We start from the raw sequence: 25,649 nt of genomic DNA, 5'->3' as shown, positions 1-25,649 counted from the left end.
CCGTAATATTCGTACTAAGGTTCTATGGATACGAAAAAAGACATGAACTGGGAAACCGAGAAATTTGAGAGCTTATTTTGCCGTGGCAAGCGGTATTTAAAAAGCGGATCTTAAATATAATAATATTAAAGATAGACGATTACTAAAAATGGTTGAATTACATCCATGATAAATTATGTAAGGATATTAAATTTTACCAAAAAATATACATCCGTTATTTATTGATAAATTGAAAAGCAAAAAGCGCAATCACCCAAAACATGATAATGATAAGTATCTAATTGTTTTCATTTTTTTCGAATATCCGTCAGAGTATCTTCTAAAATCTTTGAACAAAATGACGCATACATTCTCGAAAAAAAAATGATTACTAACAAAGACGGGAGGTAAAACTTCTTTACCACTTGAAACATAATATTCATGAACGTTCTAGGATACGTTGTCATGGATGTATTTTTAAGTTCCCTTTGTATCGCATTTTAAGTCATCTCGCTTCAACCATCATACAGCAGGGGACAATCGCGCACCTGCCAATCGTGGACCTAGAGGCAATAGCGACAGCATTCGAAATTACTCATTTAGCCAGGTAGATGTCTTGGTACTTATGTCATACAGGCTGCTTTGTCATTTTCAGCACCTCTCTCATCGCATGATTTGTATTCCCGCATGAATAAGCGTGGCTCATTAATCTGCATTAGTATCGTGGCACATGCACCGCACGTAAGCGTGATTGACAACGTGGTCCCGTCGCAGTTTGCGGTGTCTCGGCTTGCATGGGTCGCTTCCCGACTCCCCGCTTTGCAGCCACGTGCGGACCGACCTTGAGTCGCGAATAGTATTGCACGGCGCAGGTGCGACGGCACTCCATGCCACACGCCACCATTATGGCGCATGACACAGCAGTTAATCGTCCGCATCCACGGAAAGATCCATGGTCCAAGTTGAAATAGGACGGAGACGAATTTACCCAAAGCATTTCGGGAATCGGGTTGTGGTGGTGGCTGGAGTGTGTGCCTCCCTCCCTGAGGGCTTGGATTCAAATCCCGGCGGTAGCAGAGACTTCTCGGAGACTACCAGATCTCTCCTTGTGTGCTTTTAGGTGGGCACTTCATGTTAAGCAATCTGTCCGTAAAACGAGACTAGGGCCACGGTGGCTATAATGTTGGCTTCACACGCCGTGGGACCAGGTTCAAATCCCGGTGAAGAACTTTCAGGGACTACCCGATCCCTGCTTGCGTGCTTTACATCTACATCTACATAATACCCTGCGAGCCACCTCTATGGTGTTTGGCAGGGAGTGATCAATCACAAGCATTCAGCATGCATTTGGACTTTATGGAGGGAACTTGAAGTACAGCACTCCGTCCGTCGGAAGGGACGTTAAGCCGTGGTCCCCTAGGCGCCTTTTGTTATGTGCAGGCTTAATGCCAATGCCAGGTTTCTCTCCACCATTCTTTCCCTAAAAGTGCAAACGACTTACGCTGTCAGTCTCCTCCAAATTTTATACCATACCCGAAGAATTTTTGGGCGTATACTGATGATTATACTGTGGCGCAGTAAATTTTGCTTTCCGTGAAGTGACACATTTAAAAACATATATACGAGAGCTTGAATGTAAACAGAGTAATAACTATTGGCCGTTATGCATGACGTATTCTATTGTACGCGTATTCTGATACATTCATACACTGAAGAACCGTGAAAGTGACGTTTTCCGTCGAAGGCTGCGCAAAGCATAGGTAAATGGAGCTTAAACTCACAAAATCATACTGATGAGGCGAAAAAAATAAGTAAAACTGTATTATTTCTGAAGCACGCCTACTACTTCACAGATTACGACTTGCATACTATAAAAAATGCAAGCATCTCGCGTAACACTGCCATCACACTATGTTCTCTAAAAAGATCATTAGGCGTCATTAAAATGGCGTAAATAAAATAAAACAGGCACAAAAGCTAGGGAAATGTCACAGTGGAGGATGCCGGTAGAAGTCAAAGCAAAGGTGTCGTCGAAAATTTTTAAACATATGGTTACAAATTTTGGATCAATACGACTAAACTTCACAGATTGTTTTATATTTACAAAATTTAAATACTTATTTAGCACTTAAAAATCCAGATAAACATCAATATTACTGGTTAAACACTACATTATGCGCATGTAAGAGCGATCGATCTCCCAATATACTGGTCAATGGCACTATTGGTTAGCTCTTAGTTTATATAGTAACTATATTTGTTTTATTGAAAATCATATCTGTTACTATTTAGTTTAAGTATAATGGGTCTAAGGAATCCTGTTTGATGTTCTCGCCGATTACCAATAAGGCCTATGTCATGGCGACATGGGGAAAGAAAAAAAAGGTATTTGGTTCAGGGAGAACAATGGCGAGTTTTTTCATTCCTAAATTAAGTTAATAGAAGTTTCTTCACTTAAAGCAGCCTTTGGTTCATCGAAAAGTTGCAGAAGGAAAGTGAGAAAAAACCATCAAAATTCCAAAAATCCCCTTTCAGATACTTAAATGTTAATTTTCTTGCTTTTGATGCGTTGTGTTACCTTCTTTAAACTGTTGTTTACATCACAAATTAAATTGTGAGTGAATGTGATAGCCTTCTAAAAAAAATAGGCTCCACATAGTGGCCCGCAATATTAATTGGCTATTTAGTTAGTTTTGTCCAACTGTTCACAGGCTCAACTGCCTTCCTACGCAGCTGCAGAGGAGTTTCCGTTTTTTGCCGGTTTTAATAACCGCCATAAGTTGTTGAGTCATCAGAAAGCGAAAATGCGGTCATAAGATTTACAAATGCGTATCAGCTAAGCACTAAGGGCGTGTCATAATAGGTACCTCAAGCGATGAAATGCCAATGATATTGGCCGCGTCGAAGGAGAGTTAAAGGGCAAGGTTAGTACGAGCAGAAAAAAATACATACCTCTAATCCAACGCACTATGTATCCAGGCACCTCAAATGAAAGGACTCCAAAAGCTCATGCACACTCTAGATCCTTCACAGATTGTCAAACCCTGAGTTTTCCCAGTTGATCACGGACTATTCGTTCATCGGCGAGTCGACAGAACTTTGAGATCTTCAACCGCTCCGCAAATCCCAAACAAACTTCACCAAAGAGGAACGCACTTCGAATCTGCGCGCGCGACTGTTTAAATCCCTTTCTCGAACACTGCGCGTCCTCGACCACGGGAACAAGCGTCCCGAGAGGGACCGGCGTAGTCTTTCACGCGCGAATAGCCGGCTAAACTGAGATACCACTGGCTGCAAAACCACAAGGTCTCCCCTGTCAACCACAAGCGAGGTGTGGGAGAGATGGATCAGTGGCGTCTTTCGGGCAAAACCAAGGCTAAGTTTTCACTTGTTAAACGAGCACCGAGTTTTCCTTCCCCACACCAAACGCGGAATCAAGAAGAGATTATAGCGGCGACGTTCACGCCCAGCCAACTTAAAAAACCGTGATTCCACTTCCACACAAAGCACCAGGTTTCCCTCCCACCCAAAGTGTTTGGCTAGAGGGAGGAAAAGACTGTGTCTGTCAGACGCAACCAGCCGGGATAACCGAGGCTGACGTTACGCTAGTTGCGCAAACACCGAGTTTCCCTCAGCACCCCTCTCAAAATCCTCCTCATGGCACCGGATGGAAACACTGTGCTCATAATTCACTTGTCCTCGCCGGATCCCCTTGGCTCACTGAAGGGGAACGGGAGCACGGGACGGTCACAGAAGACGGAATGATGGAACCAAAACACAAGCACCCCGCTAGACCACTCGCTCTTGGCCACTGCGCTGATCCCGCGAGGCAAAGATTCCCGCGGAGAGCGAACAGGACTACGGAGGGAAGGGGGCTTTGGATAGGGAGGAGGGCGGAGGAGGGGGTGTAACTGAGTGCGCACCACTCGGAGGAGTGCGTGAGTAACGTCCGCAGCGATGGCGGGCTGCGAAGTGAGGAAGAATGGGATAAGAGTGGTTGAATGGGGGAGGGCGGGAAAGACAGTCGACTGAATGAGACCGCAAAAACAGAAGCTGCTCTTATCAGTGGACGGACACATGGGGGAGAGGAGGAAAACCCAGTGCCACCTTTATTTTTCTCACTGGGAAAATAAGAGTCACATGGTAAAATGGAATCAGATAATAGTTAACTGAAAATCCAATATTATATAGGTGACTATTTTCAAAGGTGACTATATTATATATAGTCACCTATATATTATATAGGTGACTAAAAGTTGCTTGTCTTTGAGGGAAACCCGGTGTCACCATTATTTTTCTCCCTAGGAATGGAATCAGATAACAGCTAACTGAGAGTCCTAAATGATGCAGATAATTATTTTGAAAGATGACAAAAGCATACATTTAAAAGATTTATTATAGAGTTAATTGAATTCATTTTCGAATTATTTCATCGTTCAGTACAATATTTCAATATGTCCTCAGCTCGTCAATATTGGATTAAAGAGATGGAAAACTAGAATGTGTATAATAAACGTAACATTTTAAAATCAGCTCCATTTGTGTCGAAGAAGTTGAAAAGGTGAGATTTATTGCAAATTTAATTTCTTCCAGTTAATAACGATGTAAACATTCCCGTTACCAATCATAGCGTCAGCAGCATCTGATTTCCTTCACGAGTTTGGACGAAGCTTGGAACGTAGCGCTGGGTTTCCCTATCCGACACTTCCCTTACGTAGAATTGCATATACATTGAAACACTTTCTCCTCCCTCTGTCGCGTGATTGAGTCTTAGAGGGCACGGAGTGGTGATGGGCGACCGCCGCTAGGGGCGTCCTTGTCTCGCCGCGTGTCGCGCTTCCACTGTCTCCTCTATGTCGTGAGAGCTCTTTGCCAGCGGCCGAAGGACCGCCGCCAAATGAGCTGGGGCGGGGCGGGGTGGAACAGGGAGGAGGGGGCCGTTAATGTGTGGCCTCTTGTGATGTGCGGGAGGATCATGGGGAGAGTGGGGGGAAAACAGTTCTCTCCCCTCCACAGTGGGACATATCACGTAAAAGAGAGAGAGAGCGCGCAACAGCTGTTCCCGCGCCTCTCCTCGTGGCACACCCGGGAACCTCTCCAGAAGCGACGACGGCGACGAATTCGCCCGGCCCGCAAACTCCGCTGTAAGGGGCTGCGCGGTACCCAATAGCCAACGCTAACTTCGGAATGGCCTAATCACCAATTTCATTTTATCACGGTTTGTGATACTCATGGCCGTATTCTAGAACAATGCTCAATTACTCATCCTTACTCAAACTGGACTCGGTTTTTAAGTTGGTATTATGAGACCTCACTCGAGTCCAGGGATGCCGGCTTACAAAAAATATTGGGGGGCCCGAACCGGGGATCTTGCCCCGAGAAATTTTATTAAGTAGTTTTATTTATTTGTATCATTATTAAGTAGTGAGTTTTAGGTTTTTTAAGCATTTTAGAAGAGTCATATGATAAACATTAGAGCCCTGATAACTCTAATATCGATATCTGGACACTCCGGGGAAAATCGACAAGCCTGACAATTTTTTTCCTCTCTCCATGGGGCCTGAGGGGGCTTAGACGCCACTGCTCGTGTCCCAGCTAAAATTCAGTCGCCAAGTTGACTGAGATCGACTAACTCTTCCTCTTGCAGCTCTCACTTCCTCGCTTCCTCATTCCAATCAAACATTCAATTTAACTATTCTTAATTCATGTATATTTATCCGCAGAATAGTTATGTTAATTATTTTTTCCATAGATTTTCTATAATTGCAATTATCAAAGCCACCCGGAATTTTTCCTTTGATATTACTAGTAAATGTTTTAGATATAATTTTTTTTCATTTCCGAGCATCAAAAATGAAAATTTTCTGAAAAGAATCGAATCGCGATAATAAAGCCGCTCTACAGACGCGATCTAAGTTTTACCGATGAGCCTTTGAGATAGGATTGCTTCACTTTGATCAGCCAGTTCGCTGTAAATAATTAATTTTTGCGCGTATGTCTGTTGCTAGTGTTGTGCTCTGCTTTTGTGAATAGGAAGCTAAAATCTAAACGTAAATAACACAACATGGGACACAAAAAGTAAACAAATAACAGAAAATTGATTTAGTGAAAAATATGTTATTCTTATCATCACGTCACCTAATTGGGTATATGGATGCTGATGCACTACGTACCCGCGTGGGAGCTGAGTTGAAGATATATGCCAATTTGGGCGAACTACTTTTGGTTCAAATATGTTTAAAATGTATAAATTTAACCCTCTCCCTACCGAAGTTTAAATGCCTCATTCTCCGCTCCATCCTAACCCGGCCGAAACCGGCCGCCACCATTTAATGAAAATGTTAAAAATATATAACTTTACGGGCAAGGATTGGTGGGATTCTATTGAGAACGTGCGCGTCCACTTAATTCGTCTTTTGCGTTTATTTTCCGTATCAGAAAAGCTACCCGGGCGTGAGGACACTCCCGCGCTGACGCGTGCTATCTGCCCAAGTCGCCGACATTCGACCCGACCCCAAATGTTCAGCCGGCCGGGCGTCTATTAAACGACCCGCTGTAAAAATAAGTGGGGCTTCGGATAAACAGATTTGATGGGCTTCATAGGGATTTATTCGCTCATGTGTGTTCGGATGGGTTGTTGTTTGGTTCCTGTTCCATTATTTGCCGCTCACTTTTCCATTAAATTAATCCCTGAATATCCCCAATTCACAATTGTTTACTCACGTAAGTGACAAGAGTGAAATATTTGCTAGAGCTATGCGCATAACTTCCTATCCAGGAAATTGGCTCATAGCATTTTGAATTGGCATATTTTATTCATTTCTCTCCCGTTCCGCCGGCTTGGTGGCCTGCAAGAAGTGAATGCATAAGTGGTCCATTAAACGGTCAGGATGACTTAGGTCAGTGTCGGATTGTATAATTTTCAGGGGCCAAAGGACAATAGGATACTTTGAATTCATCCGGGACCTTTCAATGGCCAGGGACCTATAGATAACTGTCAATCTTTCCGTATCGGTTAGCCGACCCTGATTATTGTATTTACTGAGATTTCTGAAGCATTTTAATTTTCCTAGAGTCGATCTAAGGTGTCAGATTTTTCCTTAATCGACTTTCAATCTCCTTATATATTTAATTATAAATGTGCCTTTGTTGATCTATGTGTATATATACCAATAAACTTGAAATTTTTGCGCTAAGCTAAGGAATGCTAACGAGTATCTGGCAACAAATTAATTAATGATAAATGATGGTTAGATAAAATAAACTTAATAGAGGTATTTTAAATGATTAGTAATAATACATTCTGGTGAAGCTGAGGTATGACTCTAAACATGTGTATTTACCTCTCTTCTTTCCTCACTTTAGTAATGTCTCTGACATTTAAACTTATTAAATCTCTTCAATCTCCAATGCAATAACGTCACTGCTATTACTACACAATCCTGTGATGCAACACAATAACCATGCAGTTGCCATCAAAAGTATTCCGGAGATCAATAAGCAGAAAATAAGCAATTCAATGCCATTCCAGTCAGCTCCTTCATAACTTATTAACTCAATCGATTCAGTCCCCATTCCTTCTTTTACTCGAGAATCGGGTAGGCGAGTTGCTTAGATTTTGGTATGCCTATCTCGAGAGCATGAGTTCTAATGCCAGAGATATTTTAGAACCTCTCCAATCCTTACTTAGGTATAAAAGTAAGGGCAGCTCAAATACAGCACCCGATTTGTTGATACTTGAAAGAGTAAAGAATAAGTTTATCAGAAAATTTAATTAAAAACACAAAAATTAGCGATGGAAATAAGGCTTCATATTTGGGTATAGCCTACTTCAGGCCTCAGTTAAGATTGTTTTTAAATTGAAATCGAAAGATATGATCAATTATCAGAATAAATTTACAAAATGAAAGCCGTTTTTAACCCATTCGTCGGTTGGGACACTTAGCCGTGATTCCTTGAAGCAGTAGGTTTAATATAGGCTATCACATATATCGGATTTCTCTCAATTCTCGCTTCCTTACCGCTGTCTAAGACAAACTTCATATTGTTACACACTGTGTCTATGTCCGACTTCTTTCAGACAAAGTATTCATTTACATTTAGACCCTTAACTCCCACTTCAAAAGTCCTTACTTTGTTTCCTTCTTCAACAATAGAGTACCTTCTCGCCACACCCTCCTTACTTCTCGTGTCAATACCAAGGATATCAGTAACTAAGCGATCTCTATTCTACCAACTCTCATTCCTCATAGATTGCCGATAGATCTCTGCCGACTTGATCCTTTCCGTCATCAATTAAAAATGCTATTCTCTTGGCATCATTTCATTTAACGCATAATGACTATAACGCGACAGATACTGAGGTTGTGGCCATGGTAATAGGTTTGTTGTTTTGTTTAATTTGAAATTACAGTTAGATTATTGGTTAAACGTTTATTTGCTAAAAGTTCACTTCAAATTGGCAGTGATGTTGTACGTATACCTACCATTTATTTTTTCAAAATATTCAAAATAAAAGTAATGAATCTTCTTAACAGACATTCGCCTCCTGCAGACACCAATGATTTTTTCGACTCCTCTATCTCTCGATGGAAATGCTTCTACCATTAGACTTCAATTAACTGCTAACCTAGCTCTCTACTATTGCAATACGTGACTTTTAATCTTATCGTATATACTTCTGACGCATAAAATATAAATTCGCAATTATTGAAATATAATCAACTCACTCGCACGAGGATTAAGCAAAAATATGTTTTCACAAAGCGGCCTCTTACTTCACACCTTGTTTTTCTGGGTATCGGTTGACTTTTTCTGGCAGTCTGCCTTACTTGCTGCTTTACGAAAATTAGCTGGCAATATCTATCTTGCTTCTTTCATCATCACGCAACTGCCTCTCCAGATTTGTAAACAGCTAGATTTGCTACAAATTTGTGCAAACGAAATTTGAAGTTACTCTCTCTCTGCCTCTCTTAAAAAAATGAAGTGTTTTTTTTATTCAAAACACCTTGGATTTAGTTTCCTTGAGAGGTTAGCTTTTACCCCATCGTTATTTTTTCTTGCAGCTAAACTTTCCATTCCTGAAAAAAATGACTGTCTGATGATGGCCTCTTTTGACAAGTTCATTCATCGGAATTCTATTTTTTATTCCCATACCACCGTAGAGATATAATATTGGCTATTTGCATCGGAGTTGTCCAACAACTTGACAATTACACGTAACGAGTAACCAAGCCCTGGATGGGGGCAACCCAATCAGGAGGTACTCGAACCCGTGATCTCTTAATAGTCAGACTAGGACTTTACCCTGCCGCCACCGAGGCCAGCTAAGCTATATTTTTGAATGGTTACTTTTAGCTTTAGTTACTATTTTACTGTATGTAACTAATATTCGCCACAATTCAGCGAGATCATATTTGATAAGAGTCAATTCTTCATCAAATGAAACATAAAAATTGTATAGTGACGTATGGGGAGGAGATGAGGGTATAGATCCCCCCAAAAGCCTCATTCAAATATTGTTTAAAACTATTCCATAGTTTTAACGTGTAACAACTGCATCTGCTTATAGCTAAATTTTAAAAAGCCAAAATGATGTAGAAGGTATATCCAGGTATGTCATTTTCCAAAAAAAATTCCCAGACCTCCCGTTGGCTGGGGGGTACTCCTCCAGTGCCCCTCCATCGCCCCCAAAGCATATTCCTAGTTACGCCAATGGTGTAAAGTATTTCGCTGTCACGAGAATTACTGTAAATACAAATTCACCGAAGATGACATCCACCATAATCATGGTATAAACCTACACCTTTCTTTAGCTACTCAAGTACTATTCTATTTTTATAGCAACGTGAAAATTTTCGACGCTGGATTTAGCGATTATATCTTAAATTAACCTCAAGATAACAAGAGATTTTAATTGTTTTTTATTATATTTTTATTACATTTGGATAATTAATAAATATTATGCATGATTATCAATCAAACTATTCCCGGTCAATACTTAAATTTTTTGCCATGACTAGTTTCATATTAAAATGATTTTCTTTGTGCTTCCAGTTTGGATTTTCTGAGACATATTTATGTTGAACTCCTCATATTTTTACCATTTGCCGCATCCTTTTCTTTGGCCCATTACAGATAAAATTTTTAAGAAAAACGTGATAACATATCTGTTAACCAGGGAATATTTTATTTTCAACATAGAAGAAAATATTCATAATATAATCTCTCTGGTACAAGGTATTATCGCTTGCTGGATGTATTTTACTGTAAATGTCGTTGTCATAATTATATCGCTCCTTATCATTACCATGTATTTTACCAGTATTTGTTTGGTTTCTAAGCTAATAATATTTCATTATCCACCGCTATTTATTTAAGAGCCTTTTTAAAATTCATTTAATGAATTATTATGTGCCTCAGAAAACAATTGTACACAGCCATTAAAATATAATAAGAAAAAATTTAAGTAATTCGCCATAATATGTATTTATCAATCATGCAGTGCGTAGGCTAAATTCGTATGAGCCGCATATGTAATTGATAAACCTCAAGTAGCCTTTAGGCATTTAAAAAGGGATTGTAAAAATAAGTTGATAAATTTGATCAATCGTGGCAAAACGTGCGCCTAGTCCAATGGCCCTTAAAAACAAGAGTCAACCGCTTTGATTTTGTATTCTAGGAAGTCATTTTTTTCTGCAAAAAAACTCGAAATTCATTACCATTCATCACAGCAGTTGATGATAGCAAATTTATTTTTTCGCGGAGGTTTCCACGAAGGAAATTAATTTGATTAAAATTTGACCTGCAGTTAGCCTCAAATATATGCGCATAAATACCTTTGCGTAAAATTTCATGAGAGCAGCAACAGTTGGGATTCTAATGAATGGGATTTAATAAAGGTGATTTAGAATAACTTCCAAGTAAATATGGCATGAAAGAGATAGAATATGAATTAAAGAATTGACGTAGAAAATTTTATCGAACACTCTAGTGAGAAAAACAGTTTTGGAAAGATAATTGATGAATAGGTTTGGATTAGTATATTTTTTGAAAAAATTCACCAATATTAATAAAAAGAAAAATTTTACTTATTGCAGTTGTCATTTTGACGAATACGGTTTTTCTTAGGGGGATGTTTAAGTATTTTATTAGCAGAAGCAAAAAAAGAAATGAAAAAAGTTATTAATAGCTTGGTTGTAGCAAACTACAAATCAATTGTTGGCATAGGCAAATTTAGGGGGGGACGCCCCAGGCGCTTAAAGATATTTTACATATTTAATACGGTTATCATTACACTTGTTTTATTTTGTGAATTACTGAGTCTCAATCATTTAATTTAATGTTAATAACTTTCATATCAAAATAAGGAGAATATTTTCCACAGAAATTATTGTATTTTGTTTTTAATCCCAAATATGAGAAGACCTGTCAGACCCTTGTCCCTCCCAGAAAAAATCCTGTATCCGCCCCTCATTGTTGGTGATTGTGGTTAAAAGATCATTGAAAGCAAAAGGTTAGGGATGACTGAGAGTTATGGAAATGAATGAGAATTTGAGGTTGAAAATTTAATTTCCGAAGAAATTCATGTGCAAATAATTTAGGCCACCAAGGTAATATTCTATATAAAATTTACGGTTAGCGTGGAGTTCACGACGTTCACGAGTATAACCGACAAAATCTTCCAAGTTTCACGCATTCGATAGAAGGTTCCTCACTCAGTCATTTTGTTACTAAGATTTTCCCTTAAAGAAGTGAGCGTTGGTTTTTCTTTCAGATATAACTTCTTAGCCAAGAATAAAGTCACAATGAATCCATTATAACCCAATGTTCCTTCTAAGCAACATTAAAAGTGTGAAAAATTTCAGGTCCATCCAGGAAATATCTAAACTACGTATTATAATGTCGTGTAAATTTTTATGATGAAATATTGATCCGCAACGATAATTATGATTGAGTGCAAAGTTTTCAAGTTTTCGAAAAACGATAAATCTTGAAATTTGATTTCTCCGAGAAGCAGCTCTGAGTTAGAAAGGGTTAATAATTCGAAAAATCTAGATAATCAGTCAGAAAACATATCGATTAGGAATTACGCAATATTTATATTTGATAAAATACGTGCACGATATAATCTTAAGAGACAAGATAAGATTTTGCATGGAAAAGTGTAAGGCGTTTTCCTCGGGCTATGAAGAGCTATGATAAATGTAATGTGCCAATCTTAATACTCCCAAAGCACATTTAGGTTAGTCTATTATTCGGGTAAAAGGACGATGTTTCAAGATACCTTTGCAAATATGCCTCAATGGACTCTTAGTAAAGAAAGAGCTTTGCGAATTTTTTGTGTTGGGTTGTTGGACCACAATTTGTGTCCTAAGGAGTCCAAACTTGTCACGCGCTCATCAAGGTGAACTGCCCAATAGCGGGCACGTGCACTGAATTTTGCTGCAGGTGGTGATTGGAAGATACGAGGGCTGTTTTTTTTCAAGCTCCGATGGGCCATGAATAGAAGACGAAATGATTGATTAAAAATTATTTCATTGGTAAACATTGAGCATACTTTTGGTATCCTTTCGACATAATCGCCTCAGCAATGGGGAACATGCATGAAATTTGTTCATCATGCTAGTAAGTCTCATCGAATAGACAATTTTCTCACGAGTCCAAATATGTAAGCCAAAACTCTCCTAGCACTACACAAAACGTCATTAAATGCTTATTAAAAGTGATAGAATATCGCTTGATAATTTTTGCCTTTGTCCTGAAGCTCCTCTCACGTTTGATAACGCTTCCCTCCAACCAACATCTTCATTTCGGCATAAAAATGGAATTTACACGGCACCAGGTCAGTATTGCACGGTGGGTGATCGAAAACGTCCCATTGAAATTGCTCAAGGAGCAGTTGGGCTACATCAGCGCTGAGGTGACGGCCGTTGTAATGGATTAGAGCACTTCCACAATTCAGCATCTCTCTTCTTTTTTTTTCGAATGAGAATGGCCGTAATGTTTCACACTGATTCACATTCTAGCGACAGTGCATTTAAAAAATTCTCTTTTATCGGAATAAACGTCAACACATATCAATGTTAAAGCCATTCGGCGAGTTTTCTGGCTGTAGCTCCGCAATGCACACTTATGTTAGTTGAAGAATCAATTGAGGCAGTGTAGCAAATGAGATTGCAATTAACGTTAAACTTACATCTTACGGCCAGAAATGGCTTAAGCGTGTTGTTGCGGAGGACGCGCAATTGCCTAGGAGACAGCTCTTGCTAATAATGCGTAAACATTGAAACTGGTCGAGAAAGAATAAAAAAGTGTGGAAAAATACTACTGCTGTTTCAATTATCTCTATTCTGAGGATAGTTGTCCTGGGATAAAGGTTTCCTCATCAAATTTATCACGGATAGTTGCCACAAGGGAAAATATCTCTGAGGCGACTTGAGGACCCAAAGACCCCCATTATTAAAGCCACATAAATGGATGAATGAATGAATGGTTTTATTTATGCTCTGGGAAACCCGTAAGAGGAAAAAAAACATAAATAGAGATACCTTCCGCTCAGAATACATTAATTATAAAAAAGATTAAAATAAACACAAGAGTAATTGAATTCAAGTATTCAAAAAAATAAATTAATCATTTTTAATATTAATACAATTACCTCTTAAAAGATTCCGGGGTGGAAGAGAATTTCATTAAGGGAGGTAATGAATGCCAAAACTTGGATGCTGTCATCAGGAAGGAATTTAGGCACTGGTTGGTACAGGCTTGTGGTATATAGAGAAGGTCTTTTCGGGTTCTTCTGACGGAAATAGTATTTTTGAGGGTGAATAGGTAGTAGAATTATTCAGAAATATAATTTTGAAATAGGGTGTACATAATAAGAACAATAGAGAGAATGATTTAGAAAGGAATTCTATTAGAAACTACGCAATATCTCATATAAAATGGGCCCGGAGTTGTAAAGCTACATGTGGTGAAGTGAGTGCATAAAAATTCAGAGATCTAAATGGGTTTCACGACATAAATTCACTCTGTTGGAGCAATGTCTCAGCGTGTAAGTTACAGGCGGTGGCTTCGCAAGCTAAGTCTGTATCCTGGATAAGGAAAAAATATACTTTAAATTAGCCGGCTGACTCTTTGCCATTATGACCACATCACTAACATTACTTCGTTGATCAAATGGAACGTGAACCATGAGACCATGATCGGCGGTTTCAATTAAGAGAGGGCTATAATTCTGGAGAACTCCCCCAGCCATTTAATCCTTCTGCCATTCCCATCCGTTGCAACACTCCTCGATCTTGCCTGATTCTTCTTGCAGAGCACTGCACAGTGACAAACGATGCTCCGTAGCCAATGACCCGAGCAAGGATAACAGAGGACATTCTGCCACTGCGGATAATTGCAGGGTTTCTTGAGAGGGATTTCTTCCGTTCTCATCAAGTTTCTTCAACAGAACACAGCGTTACGGGTAATGATAAAATCATAACGCCTCGCAGGGCGTTCAAATCGAAAAAAGTGGTTGTTGAAATAAAATATTATTATTAATATTCATCGAAAAAATAAAGCTCTCTAAAGGAATATTCTAAAAGATGGTGTCTTTTGAGGTCATGTAGTCATTCTTTGAATTTTAATTTTTTCCTTATCTTGACCCCGTTTAATTGATGTTAAAATAGTTCTTGAAGTGTAGGTCACAATATATGTTATGAAAAAAAGTTTTAGCCAACGTTTCTGTTTATTTTAAAATATCGTTTGGGCTATGAAAGAAAACATAAAACATTTTAAATCAACCACGCGAGCAAGATTATCATACATAATCTATTTCCTCCTTGATATCGAATTGGGATGAAAATGGAAATATGTAGGTACTACATCTCAATATTAATTCCTCCAAAATAAAGTGAACATTTCAATTTTGGAGCATAGAGCTCTCTAGATAAACGCTATAATACTAGAAAAAAGAGGTGACAAGCTTAAATATACGTATGCGTATGAAACTACGCTACATATTTATGATAAAACAGATCGATTTATTAAAACTGTCATAATTCTGAAATTTACCCCTATTAAAAATGAAGAAAATATTTGGCTAGCTTTTCATGCTCAGTACAATACCATTCAAATATGGGTACCCGGTAATAAAAATGAATCGGCTCATTATTATGACAGGGGAAATTACTTCAATAATTGAAAGAGTTGCCAAAAGTAGAATTTAAAGGTATTATTAAGGGGTGGTAAACAGCAAAAGTGACTAAAAAGCAATTAAATCACCATTCCGGGTATTAGTTGCGAGTAGGTATTTAATCAATTTTGCATTAAAATATATTACAATGTGAAATAAATACTGATAAATAGATACTATGATTCGGATGTGAGTGAAACATAATCTCACTCATATATTTAACAATAGTCACTTACGTCCCAATGAAGTGCAATTATTAAGGAAGTTAATATTTTTATGCACATCTCCAATTGCTTTCATTCCAGTATTTTCTGCCTATCTATTCATTATTTTCATTCATCACACATTTTATTTTTCATTCATTCCTCTCATTCACTCGTGTTCATTCAGTTGATGTGTTATTTGCTCATAATATGCCATCAATTTGTTTATTCATGCATTCAAAAACTTCAACAAGGTTTATACAATGGAAGAAGGACCCGCGATATAGTTATGGCTGCAGCAAATTCCTTGACTGATTTCATATTTGATATCTAGCTCATCTGCAATTTTAAGTTTCTCTAATTCCGAAGGTTATGAAAATGACGCTCCGGCTAGTGAGAGAGCTATTACCAAAGAAAAAAGTATTAAAAAGTAAAGGGAAACGTAAGCTCAACAGTTTCCTTCAATTAAAAGATAGCATGCATTTGAATGCACTAACTCTAATAAAAATGGACTCTCAAATGTTAGACGCGAAACGAGAAAACTATAGTATTGAATAAATGATATCTGTTCAATTTTTACTTAGTATATTCATTAAAAATGAAAATGTTAAAAGTAGAGACATGAAGTATAAATATAGAATGGCTATTTTTTGTCGTAAGCCGCTTCTATGGTCTCTTTAACTTTGTTTTTGGAGAATAACTTACCGTTTGATCGGCAGAGCAGAAATCTTCCTATCCTCGACGTTGTATTGGTAGTGTCCACCTGCAAATACAATTGAAGTTTATGAAGCTCGAGTGAAATAATTCTATTGTGATACAAGAGCATATATATAAATTAAAAATTTATGTAAGCAATGCAAACTTAGTACCTGCTAAGTTAAGAATATACCGTGTCCCAGTATTGGAAAATAAAACATAACATATTTCAGTATTCCTTTCGGAATAAAATATAACGCAACAATTTTTATAGACTACCGGTTTTTTCACATTCAAAAGTAATATTTAACACACAAGAATTTCATTCACATATATATATTATATTCCTTCTTCTAGGAGGAAAAGGAGACTGAATAGTGTTTTAGAGACTTTTTACATCCCAACAAATATTAATAGACTAAGGAACTTGGGTCTCGATCGTATTGTTTAAGAGCATTTATTTTTAATTTCTGAAACTCTTCTATTGATATAGGTTGATAGATCGCGTAGTTGTTTGTGAATCTCTTTCAAGGGCACTGGATTTGACAATTCTAGGTCAATCGCACCTACTCCATGTTTAGCCTGCCTGTCACTTGCAGGCAGTAGGGCTACAGTTAAGGTGCGAATGGCTAGTTATGCGACCTTAGTTCGGACCCAGAATTGCCCAACTTCAGTGACCATGATGACCACGGAACTGGTGTGTCAATGTGGCAATTTCCCTTTCACTGATTCAACGATAGATTAGTTTTCTAAGCCATTATTTTATAAGTTCACCAATTTATGAGTCCTGTAAATATTTAGCATTGCCACCGTAACATCTCCAGACTGAGTTGGATAAACTCAATTGACAACCTCTACCCCGCATTCCTCCGGATATACTAAAGAATAATATATTCTATGGTAAAATAACTTGCCTAATCATATTTTTTGATAGAGAGATATTCGTGGTTTTTTATTTAAATATTGATGCTTCCCCTTTGACTCTTAATTAAATCAAACCAGTTATCGTCATGTCAAAAGCCTGAAAAATTTTCACGCTAAAAAAATTGCGATATGTAAATGGAAACGGCATAATTTGACTGATGAAAGAACCCTTTAATTAGTCGCTTATCAAAGGTCCCTCGTTTTCACTGTGCTCCGTTTCGATTATGAGTTGATTGCAAATTTTGGATGACGAGCACACAGATATAAACTCTGCTTGGCGAAAAGAGAAAAAATAAATTGTTTATTTTCTGTCAAAATTATTGAAAATTTTATTCAACGGTGGAATGAAAATTTCGTCCAATCGAAACATATTTTAGAGCGGAGTGGTTGGGGATGAGCAGGTTACGCTGCGTTGCAACGTTAACATGGATCTCATCGCTCGGATTAATGGTGACCGCGAGTCCATGTGACATTCGGGTGAAGACTTGGCAACCGCGCTCGTTCCATTCCTTTCATATCTCTGAGTATGCTCACTTTTCACCAGAGCATGAAATGAAGATCAAACAAAATTCAAACTGTATATTTGAAAAAATAATATTTGTTATTTTTTGGTTATGCAGACTTCCATCCAGATTCAAATACGCTTGAAAAATTCCCATTAACTTTGAATAACGACTGAGCCCAGTAGATAGCTTGTAGATTTATGAATGGTTGTTATTATTCATTCAGCATTGTGACCCTACATCGAATTTAGATTGATATTTTTGAAGTTTGAAGTAAAATTCAAGGATTCGTTTAACGGAAAGTATTTGATTAACATTGCACCAACATAGTAGGCTCACCGTCTTATAAACCTTTGAAAAATAACATCAACTGATGTTCTATATGATCAAAATACCTATTTGTAATACATACTATAAAGTTGAGGGTTTAAAATTTGGGGTGTTACTTCCACAATGAAGCTCTTTAAGGGTGCCTTGAAAGCTTTTTATTTGAAAATCATTATCCAGGAAAATATTCAATGAAACGTTACTGCTATTTAAGCGTTAAGCTTATTACTTGGTAAAGCAAAGCTACCATTACATTATCATATGTAATATTATTAAATTTATCATAGTAGTTATTGTATGTGGAGGTAGATTTCCCTTATTGTTTCTGATCGTTAAAGACCCTCAAATACACAATTATGTACAACTCACATGACCTGAAGATGTCTGAATAGTGGATAAACAGCTATCTTCGGAAAATACCGAACACGGTGAAATATCGAGACCTAATCATATGAGACTAACCCTATAATATCTGATGAATTCAGGCTTGACTGAGTGAAACCTTTTCATAATGGAAAATGAAAGAGTAAACTTCGTTGGGTTCACTTATATATTTGGAAAAGCATGACTCGGATTTCATGGCTTAGTTTCATCGTCAGATCTGACGATGACGATGTAACTATGTCATGAAACCTGATTGTGAATGTGTTAAGACACATGGCGATGTAACTATGTCATGAAACCTGGATCGTGCTTTTTATGATATATTAGTGAACCTAACAAAGTTTCTTCATTCATTTTCCACAAACTTTTTATCAGTGTCGTCATCGCAAAATTAGCAGGGCCGGAACGCATTTTCCTTAACTTATTTTAGAAGTGAAATATTAGTCTGTTATTCACTACTACAGGCTATTATTAACATTTTATTACAAAATGTTTTGTTTTGTATAAGAATGTACATGTTAGAAATTTTGAGGGAACCAAATTGATTAAAGTTGTCTATTATGATTGATTATTGTCTTTCGGCTGAGTGACTATTATGTCATTCTTTAACGGCGATGCGGCGCGTTCCGGCACCATGGTACCACTGCTTATTATGCTGAATGATAAAATCGGAGCCATATAGGTATAACCTCCAATATGCTTTTTTAGTGGTTTTGAAAAATTTTCATGTTTTTACTTTGTTGGTATTCTCGCGGACTTAATTTATTCTAAGTGCTCTCAGATTGATAAATAATGTTAACTCTGGAAGAAAAATAACTCGGTTCCTTTCTTGGCTTGATTCGAGGAATTTATGTTTCCAACGTTTCCCTGTCGTCTCCGAAACCCATTCCCCAAACTTTACCCATCCATTTCCTTTTCGACCTCTTCAAGCACTTCGACCCTCCGTATTGATAACATTGTTGGCTGGAAAACTTTCAGTTCCTGGATCATCGGAACGTTTTGAATGCGTTGAAGTCAGTTGGAGACTCTCAACTCAATACGAAAGCCCTCGAAGAACTTTTATTCAACAGTGCAAATATAAGGGAGAGGAATTGCTTTCTAAACGACATCTGACTTGAAGCGAAATGCATTAATATCATTAAATCGGTAAAAATGGAGTGAATAAAGGTGAATATTTGTGATAAATAAGCAGTAAATGTATAAAAGAAATAAGCGTAAAAAGAAAAGTATTCATGTTTACTTAAGGGGAAATTCACCATGACAAAAAAATCGTTTGACTGCTCCATGATGTGAAGCCGAATCCGTCAATTGCAGATCAGGTGTACTACAAGCGACACCACCAAGCTCTATATTCCTTCACGGAGAATGTTACATCAGGATATACGAACAAGGTTATCCATTTCAATTTCGTCACATTTATCGCCTCAATTCCGTATTGTGGCGCTGAAGACGGAGATTGAATTGATTTCATAGAACGTTACTCATTTGATGAAGTTCTTCTGAAAATGGAGGTTGTTGAATAGCAAAAATGTTGGATTTATCTCCAACAATGGCCCACTAAGCACGGCCTCCATCAGAGGCAAGTGAATTTTCATTGAAAATGTCCCTCTTGGTGTAAATGAACAAGCTCACGTGCGCGTGTCTGCGTATGTTGGATGCTTCATTTCATCAGATTTGAAAAGTAAATGAATTATTGAAGAGGGGATAAAAAATCAAAATATAAGTCCAAGTTCAATTGAACAATCAAGTGAACAAAAAGAGAAGCAGTCCACGGGCGGAAAGGTTCGGCTATTTCTTAGTACAAATGAATAAAAACGTCACGTCCAAGAAATGAAGATTTAGCTATAGCTTTGGACTAGGACCACAGTTATCAATGGCACTTTTTAGAATAATTCATGGTAATTGATATGGCTAAAATAAACTTTCATCCTTATTATTCCCCGAGAAAGCGCTAAGAAGGACATTTAAGAAAATGCCCTTCCTTTGTAAGGACAAGAAAAGTGATGCGACACATGACAAAGATATATAGTAATGAAACAGTCTCGAAGAGGTCTAGTCTACCCGCCGACAACCTGGATCAGCAACATCACCTTTTATACGACTTAGGCTGTGAGATGCCTGATATTAGAAGGGTACATGCTAGTTTTAGATCACTTTAGCAATTGAGAGCATATATCTTCCAAAAATACTCGGAGGGCATCATCATAGACCTGCATTAGAACTGTAATTCTACGTCCGACAGGAACGAAAAAAATGAGTAAAATATTTTTCTGAACGGATGGCTTCAGATTTATTTTTACTCCAAACAATTAGCAGATCAAAAATATGCTACTATCGCCGCAAAAAAGTTAGAACACTTGATTTTAAGCTATGAAATTCTGCCGAATCTCTATAGGGTCGTGTCATATATCGCTCTACTCATTGTTTGATCGAATACAGCTATAAATCATCAAACGTCGTTTAAACGTAAACTTTTGGCTTCTACGGTCGAAAGAGTGAAGAAGAACACGCGAAAAACTATGAGAACGGCGAAACGGTCGTCTTACTCATCTCATCTCGGGCAAAATATTCGATTGGTACATTTCACACAAAAATCGTCGTTTCGGTAGAGTGCATTACGGTGGGGCGATTTTCGTCTTTATGGTTTATTTTAAGTAAGAAGAACAATATGAAAACATTCTTAAATGAAAAGGTTGAGAAATATTTTTGTCATATAGCATACGTAACTTCGATATCCATGTACTATTCTACACCTCGAAATTTGAAAATTCTTTTCCGGTCATTTAAAGAATCAAGGAATCGGAAAAATTTTATTTATTTTTTTGTAATGCGAAAATGTTGTTCTCTTTATAAATACAATGAAATGTACCAGTCTAATAATTTTCCCGTGACGAGATGAAAAAGACGACCGTTTGGCCTTTCTCATAGTTTTTCGCGTATTCTTCTTCACTCTTTTGACTGTAGAAGCTAAACGTTTACGTTTAAACAATGCTTGATACGTTATTGTTGTGTTTGAATAAATAGTGAGCAGAACTATATATGACACGATCCTATAGAGCTTCGGAAGAATTTCATACAATCGCTTAAAGTTTAGCGTTCTAACTTTTTTACGGCGATATTAGGTCAAACCGAACGAATGGTCTCTTATCGCATACCCAAAATATTTCTTTCCATATCTTTTTGTATTATCTTAAAGGTAAACGGCTGGTGACCTGACACCTTCTGCCACACGCCTATTGAGGTGGTTTGCGGAGTATTGTGTAGGTATGTATTTTTAAAGGTAATAAGAAAATAGACCTAAACATTTAAATGAAACATATATGCGTAGAAGTGGCAAAATTAGAAAAGGAGAGAGAGCTTATCGCAGGAAAAGCAGAAATAACCATATAAGAAAGATGAGCGGATTAGACGATATCAAACATTTACCTAGATACAGTTTTAGGAATCAAATAATCGACAGTGATCCGCCCTTGCCGATATCTGAATTAAGGAAGAAATTTAATTTGAATTCTAAAATACTTTGCTATTGAAACCATGAGACCGTGTGCCCCTTGGTACGGATTTTTTCATGATTCATAATTGAAATAACTGGGTAGACAAATATTTTCGATTAGGCTCTCGTCCAATCCAAACCACTGATTTTTCAAACCGGCCTAACTCAGCTACTCCTACTGGGCAAAGGTTATCGAACGTTTCTCAAGTTGGAGAAGTTATTTGCATATTGCGGAATAAATGCATTTTTAATTTCCCCGCTTCGGTCCTCTCCAAGATCTTTTGGCGCGCTTTCGAGAAAAGTCTTTGCTGACGTGGGAAGAAAATGAATTTAAAATTAAATTTAAATAAGTGGAGATCTAGAATTCTTGCAGGAAGTTACGCAATAGGTTGCAGATCCATGATTTGCACTACACTATAGAGGAAAAATCGGAGATGTTTTGCAATTTCTTCATGAAGACGGAAGAAAAACTCAAGAATAGGGAAGTGCAGTGCATTCCGTAGAAACTCTTTAAAAAAATGCGCAGAATTCCCTATGCACACGTACAGAGTTCCTTAAGATATTAAAACAATCCTTTCAGGAATTTTTATAGAATTACTTTCAGTTTCCATAGAAGTTCTACGGAATATCATTAGGTGTTTTAGTAGAGTTAAACAGAATTCCTTAGAAAATTCTGCAGAAATTCCTTTCCACAATTATTTAGCTTCACGGTTATATAAATTGAAAATTTTAAAATCCTGAACAATGCTCTTGAAAGCTTTTAAGAGTTATTTAAGAATAAAGAATTGAAAAAGTAAATGAAGCAAAAAATATGCTAAAGCTTAGAACGTAAGACCTAAAACAGGAGAAAATTCTGCATCAACCACTGCATCAACAAAAAACTTGATATATTTGTTAACTATACTGTAGATAAGTACGACTAATGTTGGCAAGATATTCCGTTACCAAAGTTCTGAGTCCTCACCTATACTTCATTATCACTGATTTTAGGGCAAGATTAAAATAAATATAGTACTTTAGGATCTTTCACTTATTTTTGCGGAAGAATTATAACTATCTCCATTTTAATTTCGGAAATCCCATATGGCGAGGAAAAAATAAAAAAACTTGTGGATTACTACAAAAATACTTATAGATTGCTAAGATAACTAAAATTCGGAGCGTCAATGAGAAAAAGAAAAATTTAATGCTATTGAGATGCATAAGCACTCTCGCATTAGGATCACATTTGGAAAACAATTACGCGCCTTAAACTTTATGGCAGGCTAAGCCATTATATAACATAATTACCTTTCTTGAGGAGATATATTAATGAGAAATCTCTCTGTAGCCGGTATAGAGAATTGTAAAATAGGACTCCTACAAAGAACTAAAACTTAATCAGAATGCTCGAAGTACGACAAACAAATTACATGGCATCTAGGGGTTGCACGAAATAACGCTATTGCCAAATCCTGTCCAACTCTTTTCGCGATGAATATTGTTCGGGGCTTGATCCGCGGGGAATTCGCGGTGACAGAACCGTTGTCGGCGGCGTCATAAACCAAAGTCGAAAAGTGAGATGAGGAAGGAGAATTATAGTTTGCACAAAATCCCTTCGATGACACGTCAACGAAGAGAGTTTGGGAATGAGTAGATTTAAAAGAAACGAAGGAAAACTGACCGTCGGTCACACCAGAGCACCCTTCATCTCTCTTGCTTTCCGTCTGTACCATTCAGCTCCCGGATCATTCGAGCGTCGAGCAATGTGATCAATGAGGTCGCTTTGCCTCCGACAATAAAAAAAGAAAACGAGAGCACCGAGGCTTGCTTCCGCCCCTTGTTCGGCCGATTCACGGAAAACTACACACCAGGTGATGCTCGATGTGGCTCCGTCGGTTTCCGCCATACACCATTCAACACACAAAGCTTCTCTCTCTCTCCTATCTCGCGTCGAAAAAAAAGAGAGGCGGCTCCATGTTGCAGCGAGCGATGTATTTGTTCATGAAACACCGCATTCTCATTGTGGCAATCAAACGAACCTTTTTCACCTCCGACAATGAAAGCATATGGTCAAGATGCAACTGATTTTTTGGATACACACAAGAGACGAAATGGTAATATGTTTTGCTTGGTATGTAGTGGGTTGAATTAGAAGAAATAACTCGATCTAAAATGCTGCAAAATTAAATTAAATTAATTTGATTAAAAAAATTGAATATATATCTCTCCGAAACTCATATAGATCATATTTGGAATCGAATCCACGATAGTGACAGATAAAAATTGCATTCGTCGAACAATTTTATGTGAGCGTATATGGCAAGCAATTGTTACGGCTACCGATTAAGTAGAAACAAAATTGACTTCCATGGGACGTCCATGGAAAAGGCTTTTTATCCCAAAAATGATCATGAAAAAGGCATTAGAAATTTAAAGGTAATTCTATTGAAACAGCCAGAAATATTCACATGAAAATATATCCTTTGATAGAATTAAATAAAGGATAACTATCTAGATAACTCGCTTGGTTAAAATTTTGAGAAAAACAATAGATTAAAGGTATAAAAAAAGACATAAAAGTTAAATGCTTTACAGTAAAAATAGGTTGTACCGAGCATTGCAAGTAGCTTCCAGAAAAAAGTGGTAAAACGACATATCCCTATACCAGATCAAATTACTACCAAATTGAGAATTACGTTCAAATATATTTCATGCTCATTTGCCGATTTCTACCGAATTTCCGCTTTGAAAATTGAATAAAAATATTGGATTCGTCTGATAAAAGAGAGTCTGGGATGGCACTCAGAAAAACGGGAACAATCTACGGGTCCTATGTAAACAGAATTTTCTTTTAGAGCGATATTGCTGTGCCTATAGGCGTACTGAGAACATTTTCGGTAATTTATCCAATTTACACTCCTGTTTTATTTCCAAGGAAATGGGATTGAAAGAATTTGACAAATGCGGGCTGCATAGGATGGAAAGAAATGTTGGTGGAGGCGCCGGGTAGGTATAGTGCCTATGTTTTATCGGCAACGGCGTGACGTCACCTCCGCTCTCCGCCGAGCACACCGCTCCGTCGCTCCGACCGCACATCCCTAGAAAGTCCCTTTGAGATTTCCTGCCTCACGTCACCTCCCATTATTTGCCTCTCTCCAACTGTAAATTGATTACTCCCAAATGTTCCCTCAACTCTTAGAGGAAGAATTCAGGGTGCTCGCAGCCGAATAAAAGGGCAGAACAAAGCGCAATATTAAGGGGATTGAAATGTGATTTTCCCACCCGTTGAAACGGCTGTCAAACATGTTCGACAGACAAAGGAAGTTTCGCAGATTTTTTCCAGCGCATTTTTTCATGCATCGAGAACTAGATTGAACTGAATACAAAAAGGCCTTGCTTTTTTTGCTTGTTTGCCGTGCAAAAGAATAATCATACGACGAAAAGGTCTTTTGGTTTCACCCTCGTATGTTGGATGTCAGAAAGTTCTAATACGGACGAAAAAGAGTGCCGAACACAGAGTTATGTGCATGCATAATCCAATTACGGTGTAAATTCAGTCATTGCCAGGATTTGAGCCAAGGTCCTTTGGAAAGCTTGCATTCAACCTATTCTACCGAGGATATCGCTCACATGCTGTAATTATCACCTGATTAATTATCACTACGGTTGCGTGGGCTGGCATCTGCAATTGACCGAATTTGGGCGTGACAGAGTCAATGGCCGAGGGATCACAGATGCAGTAGAGAGAATTAATTTGGCAGCACTTGAGTGTGAGCTTGGCTGCGGGCTGGTGATGACAGTTCGATTAGTCCTTCCAGACTGATGACCAACAGTGAAATTTTGCGCCCCAAATGGAATTGAAGAACAACTGTTAAAATTAAGTCATCACTGATCTAATTTTGATTATATGAAGTGCAATATTGTAAAAAGTCCTACAGCTACATTGAATATAGTTCTGTAGTCACACCATTAGA

The 25,649-nt window shown here is 37.8% G+C and overlaps 1 protein-coding gene across 1 annotated transcript in view; it reads right to left on the bottom strand.

Annotated features, from left to right (window-relative positions):
* LOC124153213 overlaps positions 1–25,649 on the bottom strand; it is a 478,788-nt gene that overhangs the window by 115,106 nt on the left and 338,033 nt on the right. Inside the window, exon 5 of the mRNA XM_046526313.1 lies at positions 16,072–16,129. Within this exon, the coding sequence (XP_046382269.1) occupies positions 16,072–16,129 (58 nt within the window). The remainder of the gene's footprint in view (positions 1–16,071; positions 16,130–25,649) is intronic.

This window comes from Ischnura elegans, chromosome 2 (assembly GCF_921293095.1).
Source record: "Ischnura elegans chromosome 2, ioIscEleg1.1, whole genome shotgun sequence".
NCBI lineage: Eukaryota > Metazoa > Arthropoda > Insecta > Odonata > Coenagrionidae > Ischnura > Ischnura elegans.
The sequence above is the reverse complement of the archived record's forward strand: the minus strand, read 5'-3'. Positions and strand labels throughout refer to the sequence as shown.